This window comes from Cololabis saira, chromosome 3 (genome assembly GCF_033807715.1).
Source record: "Cololabis saira isolate AMF1-May2022 chromosome 3, fColSai1.1, whole genome shotgun sequence".
Taxonomy (NCBI): domain Eukaryota; kingdom Metazoa; phylum Chordata; class Actinopteri; order Beloniformes; family Belonidae; genus Cololabis; species Cololabis saira.
The window spans coordinates 11,562,997-11,589,705 of NC_084589.1; the positions used below are offsets into that span (position 1 = coordinate 11,562,997).

A 26,709-nucleotide genomic window follows, 5' to 3' on the forward strand; every position below is an offset into this window, starting at 1 on the left:
CTGTTAACAAAAGAACAAGAACAGAGTAATTTACAAAATGAAGACGGCATTGCTCGAGTCCCTTGTGCTCTCGCTGCAGTTGGTCTTATACTTAAGTGTGACCCTTTAAAGTGACATTTAAAGCAGTATAAAAAAATAACGTTTTATCACACAATGGATTTAGTGAGAGCACAGAAATGTTAGATTTCAGAAGTAGCGTTGAGTTGAGTTGCAGTTACAGAAAAAGAGTGTTTTCAGTCTTGCAACGCAGACTGACATCCGTGAGAAATAAGTGCATTTGTCTCTGTTATACTGTAGGTATATCTCTGTAAATATTCAAGTGTTTACTTCTGTAAGAAGGATTTTTATAAATGCCACTGAGACCTCATTGTGACCCACTGAGAGTAAATCTCATTTAGTAAACAAGCACGGTAACTGCAAAGCCCGTTTAACATTTACATCATACGTGTCCGTGGCTGCAAGTCCTCGTGTGATCATTATTGTAATGTGTTAAGAGCACGTGAGAGGGGAGTGATGATGGTGTTTGCTGAATGATGAACATATCCGCGTCCTGTTGCAGCCTCTCTCGCTGTCTGAGTGTTAGTGTGCGACTGTTGTCCCAGTGTCGGGTAGACTGCTCAGACAGGTGATGCAAAAACAGCAGAAGGAGGTGCAAAGATGAAACGGGGAGGAGGTGGATGAACACTGCAGCTTGCGTGTTTAGTCTTATGTAGCAAACGGGCATGATGGGAATGGTTTTTGGTCAATATTAACTTCACAACAAATGTTTCTTACAGGAATTACTGGGTTGGATCTGTTAGTTTTTGAGAAAATATGAAATTCAACAAAACTGTTCCTTTTTATAGCAAATGGCCTGGGAAAGCCTTATGGTGAGACTCTAAACTCACAACTAATGACCCCATACATTGGTTAAATCTGTGTTTCTCCAACCCTGTTCCTCAGTGCACACTGTCCTGCGTGTGTTAGACGTTGTCCCGCTCAAACACACTTGATTGGATCATCAAAAGCTTCTCATCAAGGCCTACAGAGTTTTTTCAGTTCCCCATAAATTTGAGCCACACGTGTCGGAGCAGGGCGACGACTAAAACATGCAGGATAGTGAGATTGAAGGAACAGGGCTGGGAAACACTGCTTCAAATAAAAAATATACTGGTGAGACTTTGGATCTATACATTCTGATGAAGATCAGAAACCATCTTTTAATAGGAGGTAATACGTGTACAGCCAAGAAGTAAATGAGGCTGACTGAGACTGCAAAAAGTAATTTCTAGGAAGGCGACAAAAGTCTTGTTTCAAGAAAATCGAAGACTATTTTAGACTATTTTGCTAATCTTAAGCATTCTTCTCAAAAAGGTTTTTCTTACCCCATCGGCAGAGATGTATTTGCTTAAAATAAGAAATATTAGGCTTTTCCTAGAGAGGCTTTTTTCACGATGGACCTGTGGCAATATTTGTAAACACCAAATGAAATTCCCCTCGCAATACAAGACACAAAACATTGGAGCAGACGCTCTTAAAGATAATTTATTATTACCTAAATTTGAGATACTCTAGATCTAAGGGATGCCGGTTGTATAAATGTATAAAACATGACCCTTAGTGAAAATGAGGGATGATGGCGTAGGGTAGAAATTGGATTCTACCATTTTAACTGAAACCTTGTTTACAGTAGGTTGGACCCAAGGTTTCCTCCACCAGCAACAGCCTAACGTCAGCGGTTTTGATGGAAGAACCAGACGTGGAATAAAAGGTTCAAGAGAGAAGAGAGTCAACCTGAAGTATTTAGAGGAAGTATATGTAATGCACAATGAAAAAGGTTGCTGTGTTCAAGGAGCAAGGAGCAAATCTTTTATAATTAACTACATTACAAATTTTCATTGATTTGAAAAGGAAAAAGCCTGAAGAAAGTGACTTGTAATAGTCTTAAACCAACCGAGGGGATGTTTTTACAAACAAGTCAAGTATCTGCAAATTAGAAACAAAACTAAATAAATAGGTATCCTGCATTTGGCAGGTAGACAGATGTGTACTTGGATTTTGGTGGCTTCTTTTCTCTTCCGTGCCAGTATTATCATCGTTAGGCGGATCTGGATGAAATAGTATCAGATCATGTTGTACATAATTTCGTTGCATGAGGTTGTTGTATTATTGCTAATAGATGGTGCTATTATGGCAAGAAGATTATATTCTATAATTGTAGATTTGGAAAACAGTACAGCCGTGCAGGATGGAGAAATGCGACTTTGCATTTCTGCGGTCGATACTTCCATGCTTAGTCTTTGAAGCACATAAACAAATTATTCTTGATAATTCAAGGAACTGCTTTGCATTCATTCTGAGAGGCCGCTTGCTAATTAGTCACTCATCATGTTGCTGTCAATGCTCGTTGACTTTTTCTCTTAGTTGTTTTGTTAATTATCCTCAAATCTGTTTAGGCTGAGTCAAGGTTCTCCTCCTCCTTCTTTTTTAAGGTTTTTATTTTTATAAAGAGGACCTCTATTTTGGATTGGAGCACTCTCACGTACCTCGTTCTGTTTAACGCCGTGCGAGCTATAACTGACAAAAATATATATTACATATACGTCCAGGGCATGAAATGTTTACGTGATTCATTTCGGATGTAAATGATTTGATAAAGCAAGCTTTAAGTTGTGGAACGGATGGATTTATGAGAAGTAGCGAACAAAAAAATGTTGTGTGTGCAAGAAAAGGGGCAGTGAATGTAACGTGAAGTCTATCAAGATCGAGGCGCCGGCCTCCGTGAGCTGACGGCTCTTCAACAAACAGTGAGCCAAGCTGTGCTGCAGTAATGAGATGCTAATGAGATGCTAATGACATGGTAATCTGCAAGCAGTATTCTGCCTCAGTGGTGAGAACAGGGATCTGGGAGGCCTTTCACCATTGGTTGGAGACCAGGGATGTCCTGAAGTCAGGGTTCAAGACGAGGGAAGAGAAACTACATGTGCACACACACACATGATAGCTCTGTCTGCTTGCAGGTTCCCAGAGGAGAGAGTCTGCAGCTGACATCCCGCCCGAGGACGGGCGGCGTGACCGGTCCCTAACCTTCAATGACCCGCTCTGGCCCTTGCAGTGGGAACTGGTGGGTGTGATGTGTTGTGTGTGTTTGTGTGTGTGTGTGTGTGTGTCGTCATTGCTCGTATCAGGCAGCCTCCACCTCTCCGCTCTCCTCTCAGGCTTCACGCTGAAGGATGTTTCTCTGACAGGCATAAGTCAGGCAGGCTTTCATGTGTGACTGCAGAGGGAGGCAGAGGATGCAGAGATAAGGAGATCATGGAGAAGGGAGAGGAGGAGAGAAAGGAGGTGAAGGGGATTGTCCATGTTGAACTGAGACAGATGTCTGGGATTGATGAGGCTCGGAGCAACACTGACACACAACTGGGCCGCTACAACCAGACACGCTCACCCCTTCAGCTGTCTCCTCCGCACTGTCTGATCAACTGTGTTTGTGAGAACCACACTGCAAAAACTCCAAATCTTACCAGGAATATTTGTCTTATTGCTAATTAAAATGTCTCATTTTTAGTCAAAAAATCTCATTACACTTAAAACAAGAGTCATTACCAGTTACCAATTTCCACCTGTTTCAAACACATTTTCACTTGAAATAAGTAGAAAAATCTGCCAGTGGGACAAGATTTATCTTCTCATTACAAGCAAAAAAATCATGTTCCACTGGCAGATTTTTCTACTTACTTTAAGTGAAAATCTACTTGAAACGGGTGAAAATTGTATTTTAAATGTAATGAGATTTTTTTTGACAAAAAATTAGACATTTTAACTAGAAATAAGACAAATATTCTTGTTAAGATTTTGAGTTTTTGCAGTGCAGTAAGAGGAGAGCAATAGTATGTTTAGTTATTAATGGTGGTAATCCACTTTTGAATGCTCACAAATAAAATTTTAATCGCAAAGTGTTTATTAGCTGTAATTGGCCTTTTTGTTCCAATAATAATCCCAATTTAAACAAAAAAAACCCTGATATTAGCACTTTGATCACAGATCTAATTCCACTATGTGCTCTAGAGGATAATTTATTTATGTACATATGTTTGTAAAGACTTCTTTTGTAATTTCCATACTCTTTAATTCACCGATCTTTGTCCTGGTAGATGTAGCCCATCATCCTTTATTCTTTTTCTTCATTTCGAGCAAATGGCTGTAATACATTTTTTCCCTGCCGAACTTGGATAAAAACCTTTGATAAAAAGACTTTTAGTTGTTACGTGAGGTAAATAACAGCCTGACTCTGATAGCAGATTGTTTTGTTAAAGGGATCAAACAAAATCTGTTTCAAAATTGAGTTCCAAGCCTCACAAATTAGCTCATAAGAGAAACTGGGGGTTTTCATGAACGGTACTTGAATTTTAAGCCCCGATACTCTAACAATATATTTATTTTTTTATTACTTTTTTTTGTGGGAGAATAAAACATGTATTTATTTATTTGTTAAAGCTCATTTTCATATAACACAAGAAGTAAATTGCTGCACTGAATCCCCAAGGTCACATGAAAACGGCTTATTCTAGATGTTTCCATATTAATCTGTTTTCTGGCGAAAGCATAGCAAGATATCACAGCAGAAGAAACGGAGAGGACAGTTCCAGGTTTTGGCGTTAAAAGCTTTTTCTGCTCACCTGGACGTATTTTGCTAAGTGCATCCTCTCTGTTGCCAGCGTGAAGATAGTTACTGCAAATGTTTGTAATTTTCTTTTTTACGTGGGTTCTGCTAGTTGCATTTGTCTACGACGGCTGCGGGGTGCTGGATCATTACCAGAGAGACAGACAGCATGACATATCCAAAGCTTTGGAGCAGTCTTGTGTTGTCACCACAGAAACATTTAGAATGCATAATAAGGATTTTCTCAAAGTTTATAACTGCACTTGTTTTCTTTAGGATTTTCCATCCTCCCCAGGATGTGTGGCAGTGTTCAGTGGATGAGATCTTATGAAACATGTAAAATTGTCTGGGCTTGAGAGTGTATGTTTCGATTTTCTTAGGGGAAGGCCAACTAAAAAACTCTGATATAAACAAACCTGTGGCTGATTGCAACACAGACCCAGATCAGTGAAGTGTTTATCCATCTTTATCTCAAACCAGCTTCACATGAGACTGTGTTTTTGGTCCCCCAAAGCTGCAAATCCAGTCTCAACAGAGACACCTACAGAAAAAAAGCTGAAAAGGGAATGGAGTAGCTAACTCCGCCTCCTAAAACCAGCCGCCAGGAACAGAGTTGTGAATATGTAGTTGAAAAAGGAGCTGTTGTTCTGTATTCCTGTGGTATTTTGATGGAAAATGTCAGAAACATTTCAAAAAGACCTTAGAAAAAATATTTTTGTTACTATAAACCTGTTTTGTACCAGTCCTTTCACTTTAGGCCAGGGCTTTCTGTTCTTAACTGTAAACCTTCATATCCCTTTGACAGCCAACAACGCTGCTTTATTTTTGCTGCTATTCTATATTGAAGTGGACAGAACCAACCATGGTTGTTTAAAACCTGCCTTAAAGGCGGATTTGACTCAACATTTTGTATACCCTCACTGTTTAAGCATATGAAAGGACACCTCAAACAGCAATATTATTCTGAGAAGTTGACTGCTGTATCTGCTCGACCTAGCAATCTTTAGACAAGGGTTTCTTTCTCATCTGGTTGTTTCATGGTAAATACACCTGTGGCGTGGTTTTGTACGGGGCAACGCGGCTCAGCCAATTGACACAGTGGATGTTCTTGAGTGATGTGCGAGGGTGTGATCTGGAAACATGAGGGGGAGGAGAGGCGGGGTTCACAGATTCACCCAGGCAGCCAGCAGCAGATTGACTGACACCTCAGCTCTCGGGGCAAGATGGAGGGCTGAGAGTCAGGGCGGGGGCGGAAGGTGTTAGAGACAGCCACGAGGAAGCAAAGAGAGATGATGGGAAAATATGAAGCAGAGGTGGAAAGAAAAACATCTCTGAGCTTTTTCTTTTTTTTTTCTCGCTCATGAGTGTTATTTATTGCAAATGGCCACCTCTCAGTTTAGAAATATTATTGATACGATCCCTTATGAAACAGAATGACGCGTGCGGTCGAGTATGACGCATGACCGGTTATATCACTAACTACATGGGAGGATTACATGAACAAAACAGCAAAATATAATTATCAATCACTCAATAATCTAGAAAAATGTGAAACATTTTTAAAGCTTGGAACCTTGCAGCTCTCAGTCCCTCTCCTGCTTTCAGTCTGTTGTGTTTAATCAGCCTCTGGTGGACGTAGATATTGATTGAGGGCCAGTAATCTGCTCAGGGTTGGTAGCCTGCCAGGCCCAGACGAATGCATGTGTGTTAAGTGTGTGTGCTTGCTAAAGGAGGGTGTGCGTGTGCAGTGGACGAGCTGTATACACCCAGGCCAGCTGACAGTCCTGCCTGGGCCCCGGACAAAATAATCTAAAATTGGCCCCCCTGCGCCTGGATCTTTTCCTTCTCCTCTTCCTCTCCTCTCCCTCTGCTCTTCAGGTTTTTATACAAGCTAATGGACGTTAACATTAGAGCTAGCCAGTTAGGTTAAGTTACAAGGTTGGTAAACGTTGGCTGCGCTGTTTCTTACCTTGCTCTACTACGCTGACTTTATTAATTCCAGCTTCACCGTCGCCACCTTTTTAAAATATTTGTGTAGAGAATCTATGAGGCCTCTATTTTCTTCTTCTCTTCTTCTCTTTTCTCTTCTTTTCTGAGCACCGGACTTGTGCTGACCGGACATTTTGACCATTCTAACGGTTGAATTAAATGATAACATCAAATTTTGATCAGCGGCCAAACCATTTTTGTGTTGGGGGTTCTTGACCACAAGGACAATTAGGAAGAAAACAAATAACAAGCTTTTATGTAACTCAAATACTACATATTCTTCCACAAATAGGCATATTTTGAAACATCCCCCCCCCCCCTTGTCTGCACACATATTAATGATTGATACCATGTAGGTAAAAACCAAAGGCATATATATGTGCATTATTGCTATATTTAATATATATACATATATACGCCTACATACGCATATACATACATACATAAATATATACATACAAACCCAGTGAGTTTTTTTTTTTTTTTGTGGGGGGGGGTTGGGGTTGGGGGGGTGACATCCACTGCCAATCCAGGAAGCAGGAACACACGGAGGAACACGTCAAGCACTGAAAATCTGCAACAAAAACCACAAACAAAACACAAAACCAACAAAACCAATACGGAGCCGACCAAAACACACAAGCAGCAATCAACCCAAATCAGAGTCTGAGCTAAGGTACCGCTAACTAACCCCAAAAACTACAGAGCGAGCATGCAGGTGAACAAGCCAGTATGTATGTCTATGTGTGTGTGTGTGCGTGTTTTGTGTGGCTGTGTATGTGTGTGTATGTGTATATGTGTATGCACATATTTTGAAACATTTTGAAAAATGATTCCATAATTTAATGAGTAAATAAAAAAAAATAAAAAAAATAAAAAAAAATATATATTTTTTTTCAGTTCTGGGCCCCCCCCCCTACCCTAGGCCCGGGAAACCAGACCCGTTTGTCCCCCCCTATCGGCGGGCGTGTATACACCCCCAAGTCAGGGTTCTCCTACTGTTGTCTTTACCAAGTCCAAGTCCTCCTGAGAGGCTGGTTCAGACCTGCTGAAACCCACACAGCTTCATGATGTATGTAACTGTGAGAGAGCGCTCGTGTGAGGCACAGCTGAGATAATGACTGAGAGGCAAGGGACTGTCTTTGGGCCCCTGTGATTACGTGCATGTCGCCTGCACGGGTAAAGTGTGACTCTCTTGCTCTTGATCGTCTGAATTTAATCGTGTGTGTAAGCACAAAGATGTGTGCAGCGATTCAGAGAACTGTGATTGTTCAGCATCCCTCTCCATGGACTTTACAAAGGTTCTTATTTATGTGTTTGCCCTGTACGTGTGCATCGAGTGTGTTTGTCCTACAGTATCCGGGGCCTGTACCATGTTTCAGTGGACGTTAGTCTTACAAACTGCAGAGCTGCAACCCCCTGAATACACAGACCTACACCTACACAAGCAAACTGCCCCCCTATTGAGACATATGTGCCATTTTTCTTTTAATTCCCTCGTCCTCCTTTTCTACATCATCACAACAACCTTTTAAAACACTTTTTTTTTAAGATTCTTTGGCACTAGTAGCCTTTATTGACAGGAAATGGGTATAGAGAGATGGAGAGAGAGTGAGAGGGGAAGAGACACAGGAAAGAGCAACAGGCCGGGACTCGAACCTGCACTGCCTGCACGATGGAGACAGCCTCTCTAAATGGCGCTGGGTCAACCCACTGAGCTATCGAGGGCCCTAAAACACTGACCTTCACAATCTGACTGGTTTCATGCACGTGTGTGGGAAGAGGAGTTTCAGGAATCTGTTGACATTTCTGGTCAGACAGTCAGTACGTTTACACACACTAACAGAAAGTCGAATTGTTGCTATAATCCGACCGATATCGAATTTTTAAAAGCCATGTGTACACCTTAGCCGGGCTGTAGTCGAACCCAACTGAAGCTCTTGAGATCGAGCTAATAGTGCCAGATAATGCGTCCTAATCCGAATTATTCCAGCATGTATACCAACCCACGCTTAGCCGAGCTAGTAACTTCCCCGGGACCCCCCCTTCCAGAAGTGATGACACTGCGAAAGCTAGAATATCAACACAGACCCCGTCCACACGTAGCCGGATATCTGCGGATATCTGCTAAACCGGAGATATTTTTCTACGTTTTGACCTGTCATCCACACGAAAACGCAAATAAACGAAGCTTTAAAAAAACTCCGGGCAAAGTGAAGATTTTTGAAAACTCCGTTTATGTAGATGCGTGTAGACACACACAACCGGAGTTTTGCGTTTTCGAACGTCACATTATGCGCCAAAACAACAACAAATCTGCTCTGACGTGCGCCTTTTGTTTACTACAGAAGATCCAGTATCTGTTCTCCAAGCTATTAAATAAATGGTCTCTGGTCTTGACCACCGCTTACTGCGTTACACCGACGCAGAGGCTACGCCGTAGGGTACGCGGTGCCGCGCACCCTACGCCGTACCCTACGGCATAGGCTACGGCGTAGGGCTGCGTCGATAACGCAGCAGCTCCGTGGCAGGACACGGGGGGGAGAAGGAGACGCGCCTGCCGCGGAGTCGCGGAGGTGCAGCGTCCCCGGGAGCCGCAGATGATCTACAGGTTTAGAATGCTTATGAAACGCAGATCTTCGGTTACGTGTGGAAGGGTTTTTTTTTTAAAAACGATTTAATGTGGATGCAAATTTTTTTATAAACGGAGGGGGGAAACACAGTAGGAGAAGAAGACGGACAACAAAGAACTAACCGGAAGGATTGCAACACAAAAGTGCGCATGGCGCCACCTAGCATTGCGGAGTCGAACGCACCTCACTCAATAATCAATTGTTTTCTCGCGCATGTAGGCTTGGATTTACCAGAAACTCCAGTTTAATGCTTAGCTAGATTGTTGCCAACAGCTTGATTTAGATGTGCATGGACCCGCACTGTGTGTGTGCCCTGCCTGTGTGTGCGTGTTGCTCTCGTGCCTTTGAGCATGTTCTTGCATTAAGATGCAACATTAAAGCTGTATAACGTTATCAGGTGAGTGTATGTAGTTTGCGGGGCCACGCAGGCTCACAGCAGCTGCTCCCATGCCTCACCCTGGTGGTGTCGCTTTAGTGTGTTGATTTATGTGTAGGTGGATTTGTGGTTGGAGGTGCGAGGATGAGAGAGACTTGTCTCTGAGACATGTCCGTGAACTCTCTGGGTTCCTCATGGGCACTCTGAACATACATACAGTGTTTGAGCAGATCAGCAGATGTTTACACCTTTGCTAACATGAAAACACACCTCTTAGGTAAATATATCCATGGACATATAGAGCAGATATCATCAACACCATTTAACTTCCTGGAAGTGTCTGTGAAACTAACACCTGTGGGTGTCCTTTCATGTCTGACATGAAGAAATTGGCTGCATATTTTTTCGGTTCTGTATGTTTCAGGCTGCATCTTCTGTGGACCAGGCAGATTTGTAAATATCCATAGAGACCATTGATCAGCAAAAAAGTGACTGTACTGCACTAAGGACTTGACTAGAAACAGATTTCCTTCCTGCTTCCTTCTTTCCTTCCTTCTTGGACGGGACTAAATGCATTAGTGAAGGATGCCGTCACTGCTTACAATGTAAAGAGACAAGTGGGTCATAACGTCCCAGTCGTCCTGACTGGAACTGATGAAGACGACCGCGGCAGGTTCCCTGACACGCAGGCCGCTTCACTTCACTTCCAGCATCAGTCCACCAGCTCTCCACAAAGTACACGTTTGATATTCAGGTTATTTGGTTTGTTTTTGATTTGCTTTGTTCCACTTTTATTCCAAGTGTGTTTTAGAACTTCCTTCCTCCTGCTCTCACACCAAATAATTGCTTTTAGCTTTTCATAAATAAAGGTGAGTCAGCAAGGAGGCTTGTGCCTTTGTGGAACGGCCTGCTGCTGTCAATTAAACAGATACAATCTGCTGAAACAGTTCAAACACCTCAAGTTGTGCTTTCCAAGGCTCTTTACTGCGCTCAGTGGCTTGCATTTAAGTATTTTGTTCTTTCTTCTTAGAAACTAGCTCCGTAACTGTATTATTGCTTCTTACCTTTCTGTTAACTTTTAACATTTTCTGTGCCCTTGTAATTTACATTTTGCTGTGCTTTGATATGTTTTATAAAACATTTTGAGTTGATATCACACTGCTTAGCTCATGTATTAGTACTTGAAGTCCTTATGTTGTTATACTAACTAAACTGAGGTAGTCAAAACTAAACGGCAACAAAACTGAGGCGGTCCTCATTGGTTCAAAGTCTACCCTCCCCAAACATCCCAGCTTCACCCTCAACATAGACTCAGATTCCCCACAGGCTAAGAGTGTGGGTGTCGTCCTCGACACCACCTCATCGTTCCACACCCACATCAACACCATCCCGTCTACTCACATCCACCTCAGAAACATCACCCGCCTCCGATCTTCCCTCTCTCCCAACAGCACAGCAGTTTTAGTTCTCTCTCTGGTCACCTCCCGCCTGGACTATTGCACTTCCCTTGTCTTTGGTTTCCCCCAAAAACTCCTCCATGAACTCCAACTGGTCCAGAAAGCTGCTGCCCGCATCATCACCAGAACACCATTGTAGCAAGCTCGTTGCCACTGGGGCCGACCGACAGGACAGAGGACACAGGGTTTAGTGCAGGAACTCCTTTATTCAATCACACCGCCACACGTGCACCAGCAGAACCTTCTCCCAGCAGACCTCTTGCTGGTGTGTAGCCACTTCTTATGTAGCCAGGCAGGGTGGAGAGGTTGATTGGGCACAGGTGTGCCCAATCGGCTGAGTGGCTGCTCCTCCACCCTGCCACAACCGTCCATCAGTCACATCACCCCCGCTATACACCAGCGCCACTGGCTTCCCATCCAACACTGTATCAACTAAAAAATCCTCCTCTTGGCGTTTACGGCCATCCATAACCTCGCTCCCTCATACCTCTCTGCCCTCCTGTGCATCAGTACTCCCACCCGGACTCAGATCTGCCTCCTCCATCAGCCGCTCTGGCCCTCGTCTCTGGATCTCTCTGCTCTCTGACATCAGGAATACTGACTCTGTTTCAGTTTTTAAGACTGATCTCAAAACCTACTTATTTAGACCTACAAAATCTGTCTTTTATGTTCTGCTGCAACCTCTGCTGCTCTCTGTTGTTTAAATTGTGTTTTTATATTTTGATTGTTGTACGGCAGGGGTATCCAAAGTCGGTCCTCGAGGGCCGCAGTCCTGCATGTTTTAGTTGTTTCCCTGCATCAACACACCTGATTCTAGGTAACGGTCGTCACCACCTTGTCATCAAAGTCTGGATAGTTCTGTTGATGACCAAGCTTCTTGTATCACGGTTTGATAAAAAAGGGACACATCTAAAACATGCAGGACACCGGCCCTCGAGGACCGACTTTGGACACCCCTGTTGTACGGCAACCATGAGTGCCATGACAGGCGCCTAACAAATAAAATGTATTATTAGTATTATGTGATTATGTGAGCACTAGTAGTACTACAACTAGTAGTAGTGCTAGTGGCTCCGTTTAATACAAGCCATTATTTTACCTGTATCAGGAAGTGAATAAATGTAATTTAAAACTGTTTGCTAGCCAATTTGGCTGGTTTTAAGATAATTGTACTGTACTTTTATTCATTTGTTTTATTCTATTCTATTTTTGAACTGTATCTGTCTTTGTTGTGATGTGTCATGCATGCTGTATTTATGTTTATGTCTATTGTGCATTTTTTATTTTATTTTTTGAAAAAGTCTATTAACATTTGGCGAAGGGACTGCCGATGAAAATTAGCCTTTCGGCTAACTCGGGTACATTTACTTTCTGCAAGGAAACGTTGATCAATCACTATCCCTTTTAAAAAAAATAAAGAATTATAGTAATTTAATTATTAAACGTCAAACTAATAAAGTAATTTGCCATGAGTTGAAAAGTAATAATAATATTTTTCCACCAGTGAGAGTGACGGCTTCTACTTGACAGTATTCCTGCACACTGTAGTTAAGGCTTCCCTACCGGGATCATGGCTGAGCAACACGGCCACAGTCTCAGACCACTCACGGCTGTTATCCTTTTACAGTTGTTACAGTAATGGTGTTTGTGTGTTTAGTTTGCACAGGGGGAGTACAACTCTAGTCGATTTGACCTGAATGTGATGCCAGTTTGGAAGAACAACATCACTGGAAACGGAGTGGTGGTCAGCATCGTCGATGATGGTGAGTTTAACTTCTGTTCAGCACAAACGCTCATGCAAACGTATGGAAAAAGACTCAAAACGCACATTTGCAACATGAGCCACACACAGACGACTTCAGTTCGAGCTGGTAGTTTCATTTTAACCAGGTTTGTTTCCTCCTAATACAAGAATACCAGGAATAAACATAACGCTGAAGAAAAAAATACTTTATGTCAATTTAAAGACAGCAAAACAAACCACACTGTGGTGTGTCTTTTATCAAAAAGGCAAATAAAAAAAACCCTCGCCCACACACACACACACACACACACACACACACACACACACACACACACACACACACACACACACACAGCAGCACCTTACCGACATCTTCGTTTCAGTCACACCACAATAAGAATTAATTTCTCTCTGATTGCTGGGATATCTGGCAACAAGGGAAATGAGAGAACGGCATCTTATGGGCTCATTCATCAAGAGCTAATTGAAGCCTCACAAGTCTCAAGAGCTGATAGAGTTGAAGTAGTTGTTGCAGTGCGCTGTTTTGTGTGCGTGTGTTAAGGTGTTCGAGGGGCACCTTCTTTCAGCAGTCAAGGGCCCCTGATTCGTGTTATGGTTGTGAAAATGATGGTTGTCTGAGAAAAAAATGTGCCTATGCTGTGTGTGTGTGTGTGTGTGTGTGTGTGTGTGTGTGTGTGTGTGTGTGTGTGTGTGTGTGTGTGTGTGTGTGTGTGTGTGTGTGTGTGTGTGTGTGTGTGTGTGTGTGTGTGTGTGTGTGTGTGTGTGTGTGTGTGTGTGTGTGTGTGTGTGTGTGTGTGTGTGTGTGTGTGTTTCATCATTTCACTAGGATCATTTTCTGGCCACTTTCTGACAAAATGCTGTTCAGACTACATGACTTGTTGTCTTGTAATCAGGAGTGTTGACTTCATTGAGGTGCGACTGTGGATCGTACACTACACAGTCATGCAACTGTTCTTCAAACATCATTTTGGTGACAAAAAAAACAACCCAAAAACGTGGGAAATTAATCTTATCCATGCAGAAAACCCAAGTTTCTGTTTAAAAATTGGACCAAGGAAAGAAACGAGCGTTGCCGACTGTTCATGCTATGATTTGTCCTGGATACAAATGAAAAAAATAAAAACGCAAAAAAACACGGGTGGATGTCTGTGCTGCAGAGAGTAAGGAAGTTGGAAAAAATAAATATTAAAAGAGAAGGTACTTGAATACCTGAACTGTGATGAAGTAGACTACGTTTACATGCAGTCAAAATTCGGGTTATTACTAATATTCCGGTTACTGAAACATTCGGAATATTCCGTTTACATGCGTGAGCTAACAGGGTTATCCCTGTATACATGGTAATTAATCATTCACGGATATCTCGATCAAACTAGCGACGCACGGAGAACGTGATGACGCAATTCCCGTCATTTCCGCTTCTTCTTCCTGTATCCAAATTCAAAACAAATGCTGCTTTGCGCAACTTTTCGCTCACCTTCTTGTAAATCTTCTATCCCGGTACTTTCTACCGTCTACAAATGCCAAAATGTTCATATCCTTCATTACATTTATGAAGTGTTTAGTCTCCTCCTGGTCTTGCGTTTCTCCGTGTTTATAAGAACTTCCTGGACTCAAAAGACCAGGATTCCTTGTGAACAGAGCATGCACAGAAAACAAATTCCTGTTCCGTTTGATGGGGATATTCCGTTTGGCGTTTACATGACCCAATATTCGGGTTTTAAAAAGAGTAACCCAGGGGTCATATTCAGGTTTTTAAAAACCCGAATATGAGCAAATTCGGGTTATTCAAAGGGGTTATTGGTGTTTACATGGCCGTGCAAATTCAGGTTATTGCCAATATTCGGGTTTTAAAAGGGTTATTGAGTGCATGTAAACTGAATGTGTACAGTTTCTCCCTTGTGCGTGGCAGGTTTCCCTTTTTCACTGACATTTTGCATCTTGCTCAGTAATTGGCTGCATCTTCAACGGGGGACTTCCAACACCAAGCCAATACTTAAATATCCAGGGGCAGGACTGGGTGATGTGCTGGGAGGGGTCTTGAATGTACAGTATCTTTGAGCTGTTCACACATAAATATCACGTGCTGACAGGCAACCACCAACTGTTCCCCAGTCTCCTCCAGACCGGTCTCCCAGCTCGGCGACTGGCTGAAAACTGTACAGTGAGAGAGTGACTCGCGGTGTGATTTGAGGCTATGTTACAGTGAGGGCTTGGGTTCAGTTTATGTTGTACAAAACGAATGGAAGCCAGTTCCATGTCCTTAAGAGGATGTCTGCACAAGATGTGTGTGCGTATGTGTGTGAGGGGGGATGTGGTGGGGGTGGTGTGCATTGGTTAAGGTGAAGGTTAGATACAAAACGAGCAAGCAAAGCGATGGAGGGGAGAGAGAAATGAAATAGAAGTAGGATATAGAGGGAAATGTCAGAAAAAGGCACGAGGAGAAAAAAAAAAAAAAAAAATTCAGAAGAGGTGATTGTATATGTGTAAATGCATGTGTGTGTGCATGAGAGAGAGAGTATTAGACTTGCACCACTGAATCTCCCCTCCTCTGAGGCTATTGTACTCCGCTCCACCTCTCTGTATTGATTCCACTGGGCAAGAGCTCCCTCGCTCTTTCTCTGCTCTGTCTTCCCTCTCTCTTTCTTTCTTTCTCTCTCTCTCTCTCTCTCTCTTTTCTTTTAAAATTTTAAGCGTTCCTGTGTTAACTAAGAGCTGTTATTTTCCTCTTTGGCTGCCTTTGTTTTTTCCCCTTTATTCCTCCTTTTTTTTAGTCCGCCCCCTCTTTTTTCAGACAGCCTGGCTCTCACAGCTGAAGGATCATGCACACCCTCACCTTTAGTCACCTTTCAATCGATGCCTATTGATTTTGATATCAGAATGACGTTTTTTTTCTCTCCCCTTTTGAGCGAAAGTGCTCTCGTGCCTCAGCCCTCTACTAGTGTCATTCTCCATCCTTCAGCTCAATCCATCTGTTTTAGAGGTAATGCAATTGTGTCTGAGGCCGGTCCTCTGCAGCCGTCGAAACCACATTCGCGGTGCCACTCTCGATTTACACGTCTGCGTTTGGGGTTCGCACCGACTTCTCTCTTTCAGGCTGCTCTCTCGCTGCCGCAGCATTAATTATGCTAAAATCAGATTCCTCTTTACTCAAGCATGACTGTTAAAAAGTTCACAGCTCAATAAAATCAGTGGCCTTGTTTATCAACTGCGTGCATGCATCAAGGCGTTTGTGTGTGTTTGATAAATACCAGATATCGTGTTTGTTTCAGCCAGCATTTATTAAGACGTCTGCATGAACACCTTTATAACGCGACTACCAGACCATTTTTTTACATGATGTCCTTATTGCTCAGTGGGCTATTGGCATCGTGTAATGACTGGGGAGTCCCTTGAAAATTAATTTGAAGAAATTCATCTGTCCATCGTGCATGCGATGCAGCCCAAAGGACTTCTTTATTAATCGATGCTCACGTCTAGGGCTGGGGATCGATTCAAATATCAAGAATCGATTCGATTCCGATTCTTAAGATTCAGAATCGATTATCACGCTTTGATCCGATTCGATCCGATATTGATTTGGGTTACTGTTAATAAAACAGTTTTTTCAGCTGTTGCATGAATTATATGACTGTCTAGTTCTGCACCATGTTAATACAAGTATGATATTGAGATTCAACAGCAAGTATTGGCAGCTAATGATGCTGTAAGGACCAATCAGCTCCCAGAATGCTGATAGAACTGCTTTCAGAAACATCGTGTGGGTCAGAATTATCAAACAGATCCAGGGCAGCAAACAGAGGACGAAAGAAATCGCTTTTATTTTTTCCCTATTTATGAAATTTTGGTTTTTAACATTTATGCAAATATAACCGCAAAACAGTATATAAAGCAAAGAAATATAGACAATTTATGCAATTATAACTGAACACTTTCATGTTTTCATACCTTTAAACATATTTAAAGGCAAAAACATGGCACCAACATGGCATATTATTCTCGTGTCCAACAAAATATAAATTTTTTGGGCATAAACAAAAAAGTACCAAAAGTTGTAATGTAATGATAAAAAAAAACGATTTTTTTTTTTTTTAAATCGATCTTTAGACATATGAATCGATTTTTAGGAATTAATATGAGAATCGATTTAAAATCGGAGAATCGATCTTTTCAACACAGGCCTACTCACGTCGTTCTCATAACATGTCACTTACATACACAGAATCCAAAGTGGACTAGGAGGTGTAATGATGGACGATATGAATCAGAAGGGGACGGAAGAACATTTGAGGAATTCACAAAAAGACTGAAATAATTGAGTGCATGAAAACACGTGTTGATGCTAGTATAGTATGTAAAAATATATGCAGGTAAACAACAGTTTACCTGTGGTAGTGAGCTCAGATATAAACCTTCTCATTTCTTCTCATTTATGTCTTCAGATTTATAGAGACAGAGTTAAGTTGAAGGTAGGGTTTTATAGTTGCACGCTGGAAAGCAGAACACCGCAGGATAATGTAGGCCCGGTATAAATGCAGAGCTGTATTTACGCTGTCATAATATACGTATCCATGGCTTGATGTAGGAGGTGTGATAAAAGATTTTTATGGCTGATTATGAAGGCAGATGGAGCTGTTCTAAGAGGTAGAGCGGTATTTTTGTTAGTCTGCAGCCTGAGCTGATTGGCTTAACGAGGTGTGCATTCACCATATGAGAAATATTTACTGTAGTGTCTGCGGCGTGGTGTGTCGTACAGTTAGAACAAGTGGGGAAGTCACTTCAGATGCTCAGTATTTGTACTTTCACAATGAAACTGTGCAGGTGTACACTTTTGCAAATATTACCTTTAAATACCAGCAGCATGCACACATTTATTACATGACTATTTTAACCATATTTAAATGTTAGTCATACAGATGATTTGAAGGCTCTCACACAACTCCAGCCTCCTTGATTTGGTGATTTGTATCAATGCTGAATTAGTTTACATAAGTGTCATACAGTGTTTTTACAAAGAACCTATATTTTCCTGTTTCTTGTAAGTAAAACCTGAAATATTTGCCCTTTTTTTCATTTTATGTTGTAAGACTGCTGGGCTTCTGTTATCAACACAGAAAGCAAGGATTGATAGCCGTGTATTAAGATAAAGCTCGCCTCGGCGGTGTGTGTGCTGGTATCGTTCCATCAGGGGCTGTAGATAACTTGCATGAAAGCAAACTCCTGGCTTTGGGCCAGAACATGTCAGAGGTCTGTTGGTGCGTGTGTGTGTACGGGGGGCTGCTGTTTGGTAGAAATGACACCGGCCGGCCATGCAAAAGTGTCTCTGACAGAAGGAGCGACGGAGTCAGCGCTTTTCTTCCTCCCTCCTCGCCCCCCGCTGTTCAATCCATCCAGCTGCTGTCACCACAGGGGAGCAGACAATCTATCAAGGCATCGGGATGCATTCTCCTCACCTGCGCCGCGCCTTTAATGAACAGCCAACATGATCCCAGCTGACAAGCAGGAAATGGATGTAATAAAGATTGTTTCTGCATGCTCTTTGCATCCCTGATAAATCACCTCGCTGTGCAACAGATACGGGAGCCACATGGAAATTTGATTTCACACAGCAAGGGGGAGGAAGAAGAGAGCAGTAGGAGAATAAGAGAGCTGCTACTGGCAGGGTCACTCTATTTTATTCCTTTTTTTCTCCAGTGGAGCAAGATGAGTGGAGGATGACTGTTTTTTTTTTTTTGCTTTTTGCTTTTTATGCTTATCCTTTTTACGCCCCGCCAACAAGTGGTTCAACCTGGAACAAAAGTCTTTGCCCCTAAGGTCCGTAAACCATAACAGACGGTGTGCGCTGACGTTCACTTGGGTGTCAATCATCGTAATTTAATGTAGCATTAATGTGTGCACTAGAGGGCACTAAATTCAGAATCCCCCAGAGATCGCGCTCAAACCTGAGGATAAAACTGATTCTTATAAGAAGAATGCAAGAATCCATCCCTCCTGGTCAGAATCACTTGCTGGAGTCTGTCCCTGCTACAGGTGGCCGGTGTGCAGGCCCATAATGCACTTTTAGATTTGTTTTAAATGAAAAGTGCGTCATAAATACATTTTTTTTTTAGCATTTTTTTTAGCAATAACAACATTTTATTATTATGTATGGGTCTCCAGGCAAAGTGTCAGCATAAACCACTTTTTTTTTTAAATATCTTTTTATTATGTTATAATAGGAGCCCGACAAACATTGACAAAACAAAACAAGGAAAAAAAAAACATCCAAAAACAGACAAAAATTAGACGCAGACAATGGTTAATAAATACAGTGAATATATATACAGTGAATACATGAGATAACAGCAACATTTTGATAAAATAACCACTTTCTGACACGAGCATCTCAGATCATGTGTAGAAAATATGGATCTCTATTAACATTCAGCGGGAAATTCTGGTTATCTTATAACTCAAACCATACTTGTACATTCCTTTTCTGTCATGAACTTTGACATTGGGCATGTTAACTGGGGCCTGTAGAGTGGGAAAAGTTACAATTTCCCTAAACATTGCATAGTCTGACCTTCGTAGGAGCTCAATGAGACATCCTCTCCTGGGACGAAGAGGAGCAGTTTTCATGTCCTCCATCTGTAAATGATCTCTGTTTGATTTACTGTAGAATTATCAGTACTCTTCCCAGTCTGATGGGAAGGAAGAGGCTCGCTAACATGATTGCTGATGTTTTTCCTCCTTGGCATTGTGTTAACATAAACCTGTATGCTTGTCATGGTGCGGTTGGAGGAGGACCCAGACACAGGAGAGACAATGGAGTTCCAAGAAGGGTGATTTATGTAACTTAAACGAAGAAAAGCACTGCTTAGCAGGATTGCAGAAGACCAAAACATGAACATGACAAAATCCCAAATGCCTGACCTGACACATGGGGGGTAGAACAGTACAAACCTGCAGGGAGCAGGGGAGAGAGGAGACAAGACAGAAGGCTTGAGGAGAACAGGTGCAGGCGGTCAGGGCAGATGGGAACTAGGGAAGTCAAGACATAACTTAAACACAAGGACATGGGACTTCATAATAAAACAGGAACTTAACTACCAAAACTGTGAAAAACCCTGACCTTAACGCAAAACCGTGACCTTAACGCAAAACCGTGACAATGCTCCGACCACAAATCTGTCAAAACCTTGGTTTTTATGGAGATGTTCAAAGTGGATGATGATTCGTTCTGATATGTTAAACCTTGGAACGGGAATAACGTTTTCCTTTTTGACTCAACGGTACAAAATCAAATTTGGACTACCGTATTTTCTGGACTATAAGTCGCACCTGCATATAAGCCGCATCTGCTCTATTTTAAAAAAAATAATAAAAAAAAGATATACAAGCCGCAGATATTTACGTTGTTAGATTAGATATTTACTACATGTACAGAAGGATTTTGAACTGTAAATGATGTACATGTTTGTACCTAAATAGATCCTTTCCTAACAGTGTCTTTTAACACGGCAGCAACTTTGCTGATTAAAACGGGACAGAACCAAGAGAAAATAACCGGTATTTATTTATCTATTTATCTGTTTGAAATCTGCTTCTACCTACTTGTATCTGCTAAAGAAGAAGTAGTGTATTCTTTTTTGCATTTATTTTGTCTTAGTTTTGATTCTAATTCCGGTTAGAGCGCCCCGAGCGGTGGAAGAAAAATCCACAGAATAGCCGCACCTTTGTATAAGCTGCACGGTTGAAAACCTATGAAAAAAGTAGCGGCTTATAGTCCAGAAAATACAGTAATTATTGTGCAACACAGTAAAGAGAGTGTTGAACGTTGCTGTACAGCGTTATTGTACAACTGACCAGTTCAATGTTCCCTTAGTTTTGCATTTAAAAATAGTTCAGCGTATAAAAAGACAGTGAGCTGTGATTTCATTTTTCTGTAAATATATAATAAAGCACAAGTATCAACGCTGTGTCTCGCAGTGATGACTGTTAAGACAACAGGCTGATCCTGGAGCTGTGTAGGCGGAGAGTTGATTTAATTAGAGTTTGGATGTAAGCAGGAGTCGGCGCTCTTCAGATCGCTACAGAGGACGTTTATTATTTTCCTGCGGTTCTTCACACTCTATGTTATGTCATGAAACTGGGCAAATAATTGTTAAACTGTAGAACAAAGGTGGCCAAAAGCAGGGGGTGTGAATCTGCACGAGGGAATTTATTTACGGGAAGTTTAGAGCTGTTGAAATCCATCCAAACAATGGATGTGAAATATTTCCAGAAAACAAAACAGGGTTTCACTTGCAGACATCTAGCAGCTTGTTGATGGCCTGCACCTCACTGTAAGACCCTGCTAAAGACACACTTTAAGCTCAGATACATTATATTAGCTTGCATCCCCCCCCAAACCTCCCCCGTCCACGCTGTAGACAGAAAAGGCATTCACATTGTAGAGTACAGGCAGGGAGAGAGAAACGAGGAAAGGGGGGGGGGGGCAAAGAAATTGGAATAATGATTCAAGCTGGGAAGAAATAATAGTGGGGGAACGGGAGAAATACAGGGGGAATGGAATATAGGAGAATAAAGGGAGAGTGAGATTGAGATAGGACGAGGATGGCGGGGGGTGGGGGATAGGGGTGCGATAGGGAGTGAGGAGAGGGAATGCAGATATGGGGGTGGGTGAGTAATTTATGATTTAATCTAATGCAGTCTGGACCTGCTGTAAGTCACACAGACCTCAGCTGGGAAAGCGAGGGAGGGAGAGGTGGAGAAACCGAGAGAGAGACATTAACCTTTTCCTTGAAGCGAGCGTGCAGCTTTTTTATCTGACCACCATCCACCCCTGTAAAATTTTCCTCGTCAGGCTCCTACTTCACGCATCTCTCGATTATAACAACTGCTCTTATAGGGGCTGTGTTTCCCAGATGCATTATGTCGCCGTGATCACATTTTTACTCTACAGAGTTAAAGGACGACTTTGAAAAAGCCCTTCATTTTGTCATTGGGCTGTATCATCTGTCAGGAAAAAGAAAAAAAAAAAAGCATTCGCAGCTACGCGTCATGCGTTGGACTAAACACTTAATGATGGGTATCCCTTGTACTCTGATGTTTAAAACTGAAGATGTTATCTGTAAGTTTATCGATGGATTAAAGCCCGAGGAAGAAGCTATCAGAAAACCGCTTACACGGCTCAGCTGACGGTTTCTCCCTGGAAGGAAAGAATAATAAGACGGAGACGAACTACATTACACAATGAGACATTTAAGGAGTAGAAAATTTCACATGAGCTGATTGTTTTCCACATATTTATAGCTTTATCTGTATGTGGGGTCACCGCCAGTCTGCAGCAGCTTCCCTGAGGAGTCAGTTGTTGCCAACAGCTAAGCTGCTGGCATTTCTGGCTGTTTTTGAATTTCTCCGGAAATAAGAATAGTTTTAGTTTTTTTTTTTTCTTTTTTCATTTTCCGATCCTGCAATTGCATCACACACTGTCGAAATATTACGGTTTGGATTGGAAAATAAGCCTGTGTTGCTCTTCTAGGCGGCAGATGCTGGTGTGTGATTGTATCCAGACTTAAACCTGCGGTGCTGATGTGAATTATCACACGTAATCAGCATCATCAACGTTCAACTGCTGCCACCGTGTATTGGTCACATATCTTTGATCGTACGTTGGTTCAGTGTAGTGACGAGTGAACTACGATACACGCTGAGGTAATTTAGTTTGCGCCGCAGCAGTTTTCTCCATCAGCACTCGCCTATTGTTATCCCGACCACATCATGATATGTTGTGGTATTGTGAGTGATTATTCCTTAATTATACTCCACATGTTCACATCCAGCCATGCTTCTTCTAGTGCAGCATGCTCTCCCTTTCCCCTTAAAGTAACTTCTGTTGTGTCTTATTATTATATAAAATGCCTCCATGAAATTACTGTTTGCTTTCTCTCGTCCGCTTGAATGGAGAAAGAAAATTGCACCCAACAGAACCTTTGTAATGTGATGACAATCAGATGGGTGTTATTGAAAAGGAGGAATCTGCTGAGTCTTTCTTCAGCTTGGTTCATGTTGTCTTCACTCTGAGCATTCTCTCCATAACAAATGTTTTCTTTATCTCAAACCTCATACCTGATTACATTTTCATGGAGTGTTCCAGATGATACTTACCGTTTGTGTTGTACGCTCCAACCCATCACTGACCAAATCCTTGTCCCAGGTTACAAACTGGGATAAGGATTGTGAATTTTGCAAACTTTGCTGCTTTGTTACTATTACATAATGTTTTTATGGCAATCTAAAAGACATCCATCCATCATAAACCTGCGTGTGGCTATTGAGGGTCATGGGAATCTGCTGGAGGCTATGCCAGCTCTCCTCAGGGCAAGTACAGGTACGACCTGGACGGGCCACCGGTCCATCAGGCGCCACTAAGGAACACTTGAAAGCATCCAAGTTTCAAAGCCTGTTATTAGGAAAAACACTTCAGATATCAAAGTTTTGGGGATTGACCACATGCTCTCAGTGGAGTTAAGGGGAACATTTTGTGATTCACATTCAACCTGAGCATCCTGAGCGGACCGACTGAAATGCTTCATGCCATTTCCAGCCAGCTACAATTATGAAGTGGAATCTTCTGCACTTGTTGGCCTGAAAACAAAGTGCAACCAGATCACTGTTGAGTATGGCATGAGACTGAAATTTCTAATTTGGTGCCAGACAATTATGCCCTCATATCCCAGAAAAAAACAGGACCATCCTTCTGATTAGGATGAGAAAACAATAAGTCAGTTTAGAAACTAATATTTTAATTTCACGTTGTATATATTAAGATGCTGTATTATTGTGGGGGCATTTTCAGGTTTGGTGAATGAAAAAGTTTGAGAAATACTGCTCCAGACCCTTAAAGGCATAAAACCTGATCAACTCTTTTTCCACCTCCCAAGGTAGATGAAGAAGGTGCCCCCCCCCCCAAACCGTAACCGAGTGAGAAGTGTGAGAATTTGAAACCTTTCTGATCCTGGTGTACTTCTGCAGCACCTTTACAGGGACGTAGAAGAATAGTCTGCACCATGAATCATTATTCTTATTCACTCGTTATAAATAACTTAACAATGCTTAATTGGAGATGCAGAAATAGGAAAACCCTTATAGTTTTTGAGGTGAAGATGAAATGCGGCTTAAAACACATCTTTCATGTCCATTGCCAAGCTAAAGAGTCGGTCACAATTATTTAGTATGACCTTAACACGGCAAGAAAAAAATGATTGTGACGTAAATATTGTTAACTGTTTGTCGACCATAATCGTAAGCACAGAGCTCGATCTTCACTCCAGGGATGAGCAGCGCTGGTAGCTAAAACCCACTCACAAATGAAACAGCAGCCGGTGAGGAACACTCGGATACTTCCAGCAAGTAAGGAAGACCAAAACACTTCCATGCACACACCTTGCATCTGGAGGAGCTGCAATGATTTTATCAACTGAATTGATGCTGTACGTGCAGCTGAATCTCTCTAGTAACACTGTTCAAACTTTCCCGGTCAACTCACACGTCAGCGCGCTGCAAACACACACTTTCTTTCTTGCTTGGGCCAGTATGTAAAGGGGAATGAGTTAATGTTACAGTAACCCAGAATGCAAGGGCCTTCTGTAACCATAACTAACACAAATCAACATTATTACAGTTGAGGATTAAAAAAAAATCCTTACACCTGTAATGAAACTGAAACAATCAATTGTTATGTGATATGTGTATATTTTTTGGGGGGAAAATATCAAAGTCTCTTATTTTTTACGCTATATGACACTAAACCAGATGATCAGATGAGCCGTGCAGCTCTTGAGGCTTGTTTGCTGACATGATTTTAAAAAAAGCCTGATGATGCCAGTAGCAGTATTTTTACGCAGTTGCTTCCTGTACGCAGCGTGGTTAAAACAAAACAAGCCAATCTCTGCTCTCTTGTGCAAACAAATTCATCAGATGTCCCGTTAGCATGTTAGACCAGCGTCTTCTACTTGAGTGCAACTTTTGTGTCTGCATCGATAATCTCTCTCCAGAGAACCATTTGCCTGGATAAATATTGGCTTTTGCGTTGGCCCCTGTAATGGCACCATGTGCAGGCAGCGGGGCCCATAAGTGACTAAGTGACGTTGTCTGTCATGGCGATGGCAGGCTGGCGTGGGAGTCATTGGCACATTGTGGGGTCTCTCCAAAGCTCATTTAGATTTGCTTGTCCCAAATCATGCCGCTACATTCTGCGACTACACACTTCCACACTCCACACACTCCACTCACACGCGCTTACTCCCACTACCTGTTTGGGCGCCGGTGCTCTCATTTGCATGAAATAAGATGGAAATGCAGCCCTTATTTATGCCAACAGAAATGGAGTGTGTTATTAAGGGCACTATTGTGCAAAAGAGATGGCGGCGGTAAGAATACATTACAGAGGCTATTTCTGGAGTGGCTCGAGTCACATAGAGGGTAATGCTTTACAGGTCTCTGATGACTTCTACAGTCTGGGTACCAACATGGAGCAGTGTGTGTATGTTTTTGATGCTTTTTGCATGTCAGTGTTTGCATGTTTTGCCTATGCGTGTGAACTGTTTAGATTTTTTTTTTCTTGTATGTGTGCATATTTATGGCCGCTGCCAGTACCTGTGTGTTTGTGCGTGTTGCTGGATTACTCGCGCGCGCCTGCTGAATTTGATTCCAGGAGATGATCATTTGTATATTGCCCAACAGATACATTTCCTGTGATTGACAGGTCTTCATTCACATCGGCCTCATTGTAAGTCTGCTTGTGTTGTTTGGGCTGGACAGGAGGGAGACAGATCTCCATTTCTGTCAGTCAGGCACGGATGCAGAGCTTCTGTGAACTTGCCGGGTTGTTTTTGTTTTTTATAACGGGCTGAAATGGGAAAAAGGATAAAGGTCTAGAGGGAGCCGTAGCACGTTATTTTGTTTCATTTATTTCTACTGAAAAAATAAAAGTAGTTGTCTGTGAAGTGCTATGAAGATTTAAGACGAAATATTATAATACGGGAGAGGAAGTGCTGTTTTGAGCCTGAAGCTGGACGGTTACCATATGTGTTTTAAAATAGATCATTTTTGGTAAAAACTGTCCTTTTTTTATAGTGTTTTATTTTTGGTTAGGAAGGATGGCCCCCCGCTTTCCTCGTATCTTTGTGTCCCCAGTACCACAGATCAGTCAAACCTCTGTGACTGAAGCACATACATAGATTGAATAATAACTTTGGCGATCCCTTAACTATCTATCAAATGTCCGGCAAAACCAAAAGCTCTTTAATCTCCTTTGTACTTGTTTGTGTAGGTTAATGCAGAGACCTGCAGAGTGTTGCAGAACAGGTGTGCACAGTTGAGCACTTGTAGATTAATGGAGAGCAGAGTTTAATAAAGGTAATCATAATAATTTATTTCATGTAAAAAAAAAGAAGAAAAGAAAAACACCAATCTTTTATGATTATCAACTCCTTTAGTTCATACATACTGGTTTTATTTCACCAGCTCAGAGCTTACAAACTAAAAGCTGCATCACTAAACGATTTCTCTTTTTTTTTTAATTTATTTAAACCCTGCTGCCTTACATGCTAGATACATAGAAAATGAGCAGACACATGCAAGACTGTCAAATGCTTTGAAAACAAGGGAAATAACTCCAAACTCTATTAAAAAACTGACAGACAGCCAATGTAAAGACTTTAGAATAGGTGTCATTTATTTCCTGCTTTTGTGCATAGTCAGCACACAGTCAGCAGAGTTCCAGATCAATTGTAACTTATTTACAGTTTTTAAAAAAAGGGGGTATATCAGATAGGAGAGCATTATTATGGTCTGTTGCA

General features: G+C 41.9%; 1 protein-coding gene across 1 annotated transcript in view; it reads left to right on the forward strand.

Annotated features, from left to right (window-relative positions):
- LOC133440587 (neuroendocrine convertase 1-like) overlaps positions 1-26,709 on the forward strand; it is a 228,783-nt gene that overhangs the window by 47,246 nt on the left and 154,828 nt on the right. Inside the window, exons 5-6 of the mRNA XM_061717903.1 lie at positions 3,000-3,103; positions 12,755-12,860. Coding sequence (XP_061573887.1) covers positions 3,000-3,103; positions 12,755-12,860 — 210 coding nt within the window. The remainder of the gene's footprint in view (positions 1-2,999; positions 3,104-12,754; positions 12,861-26,709) is intronic.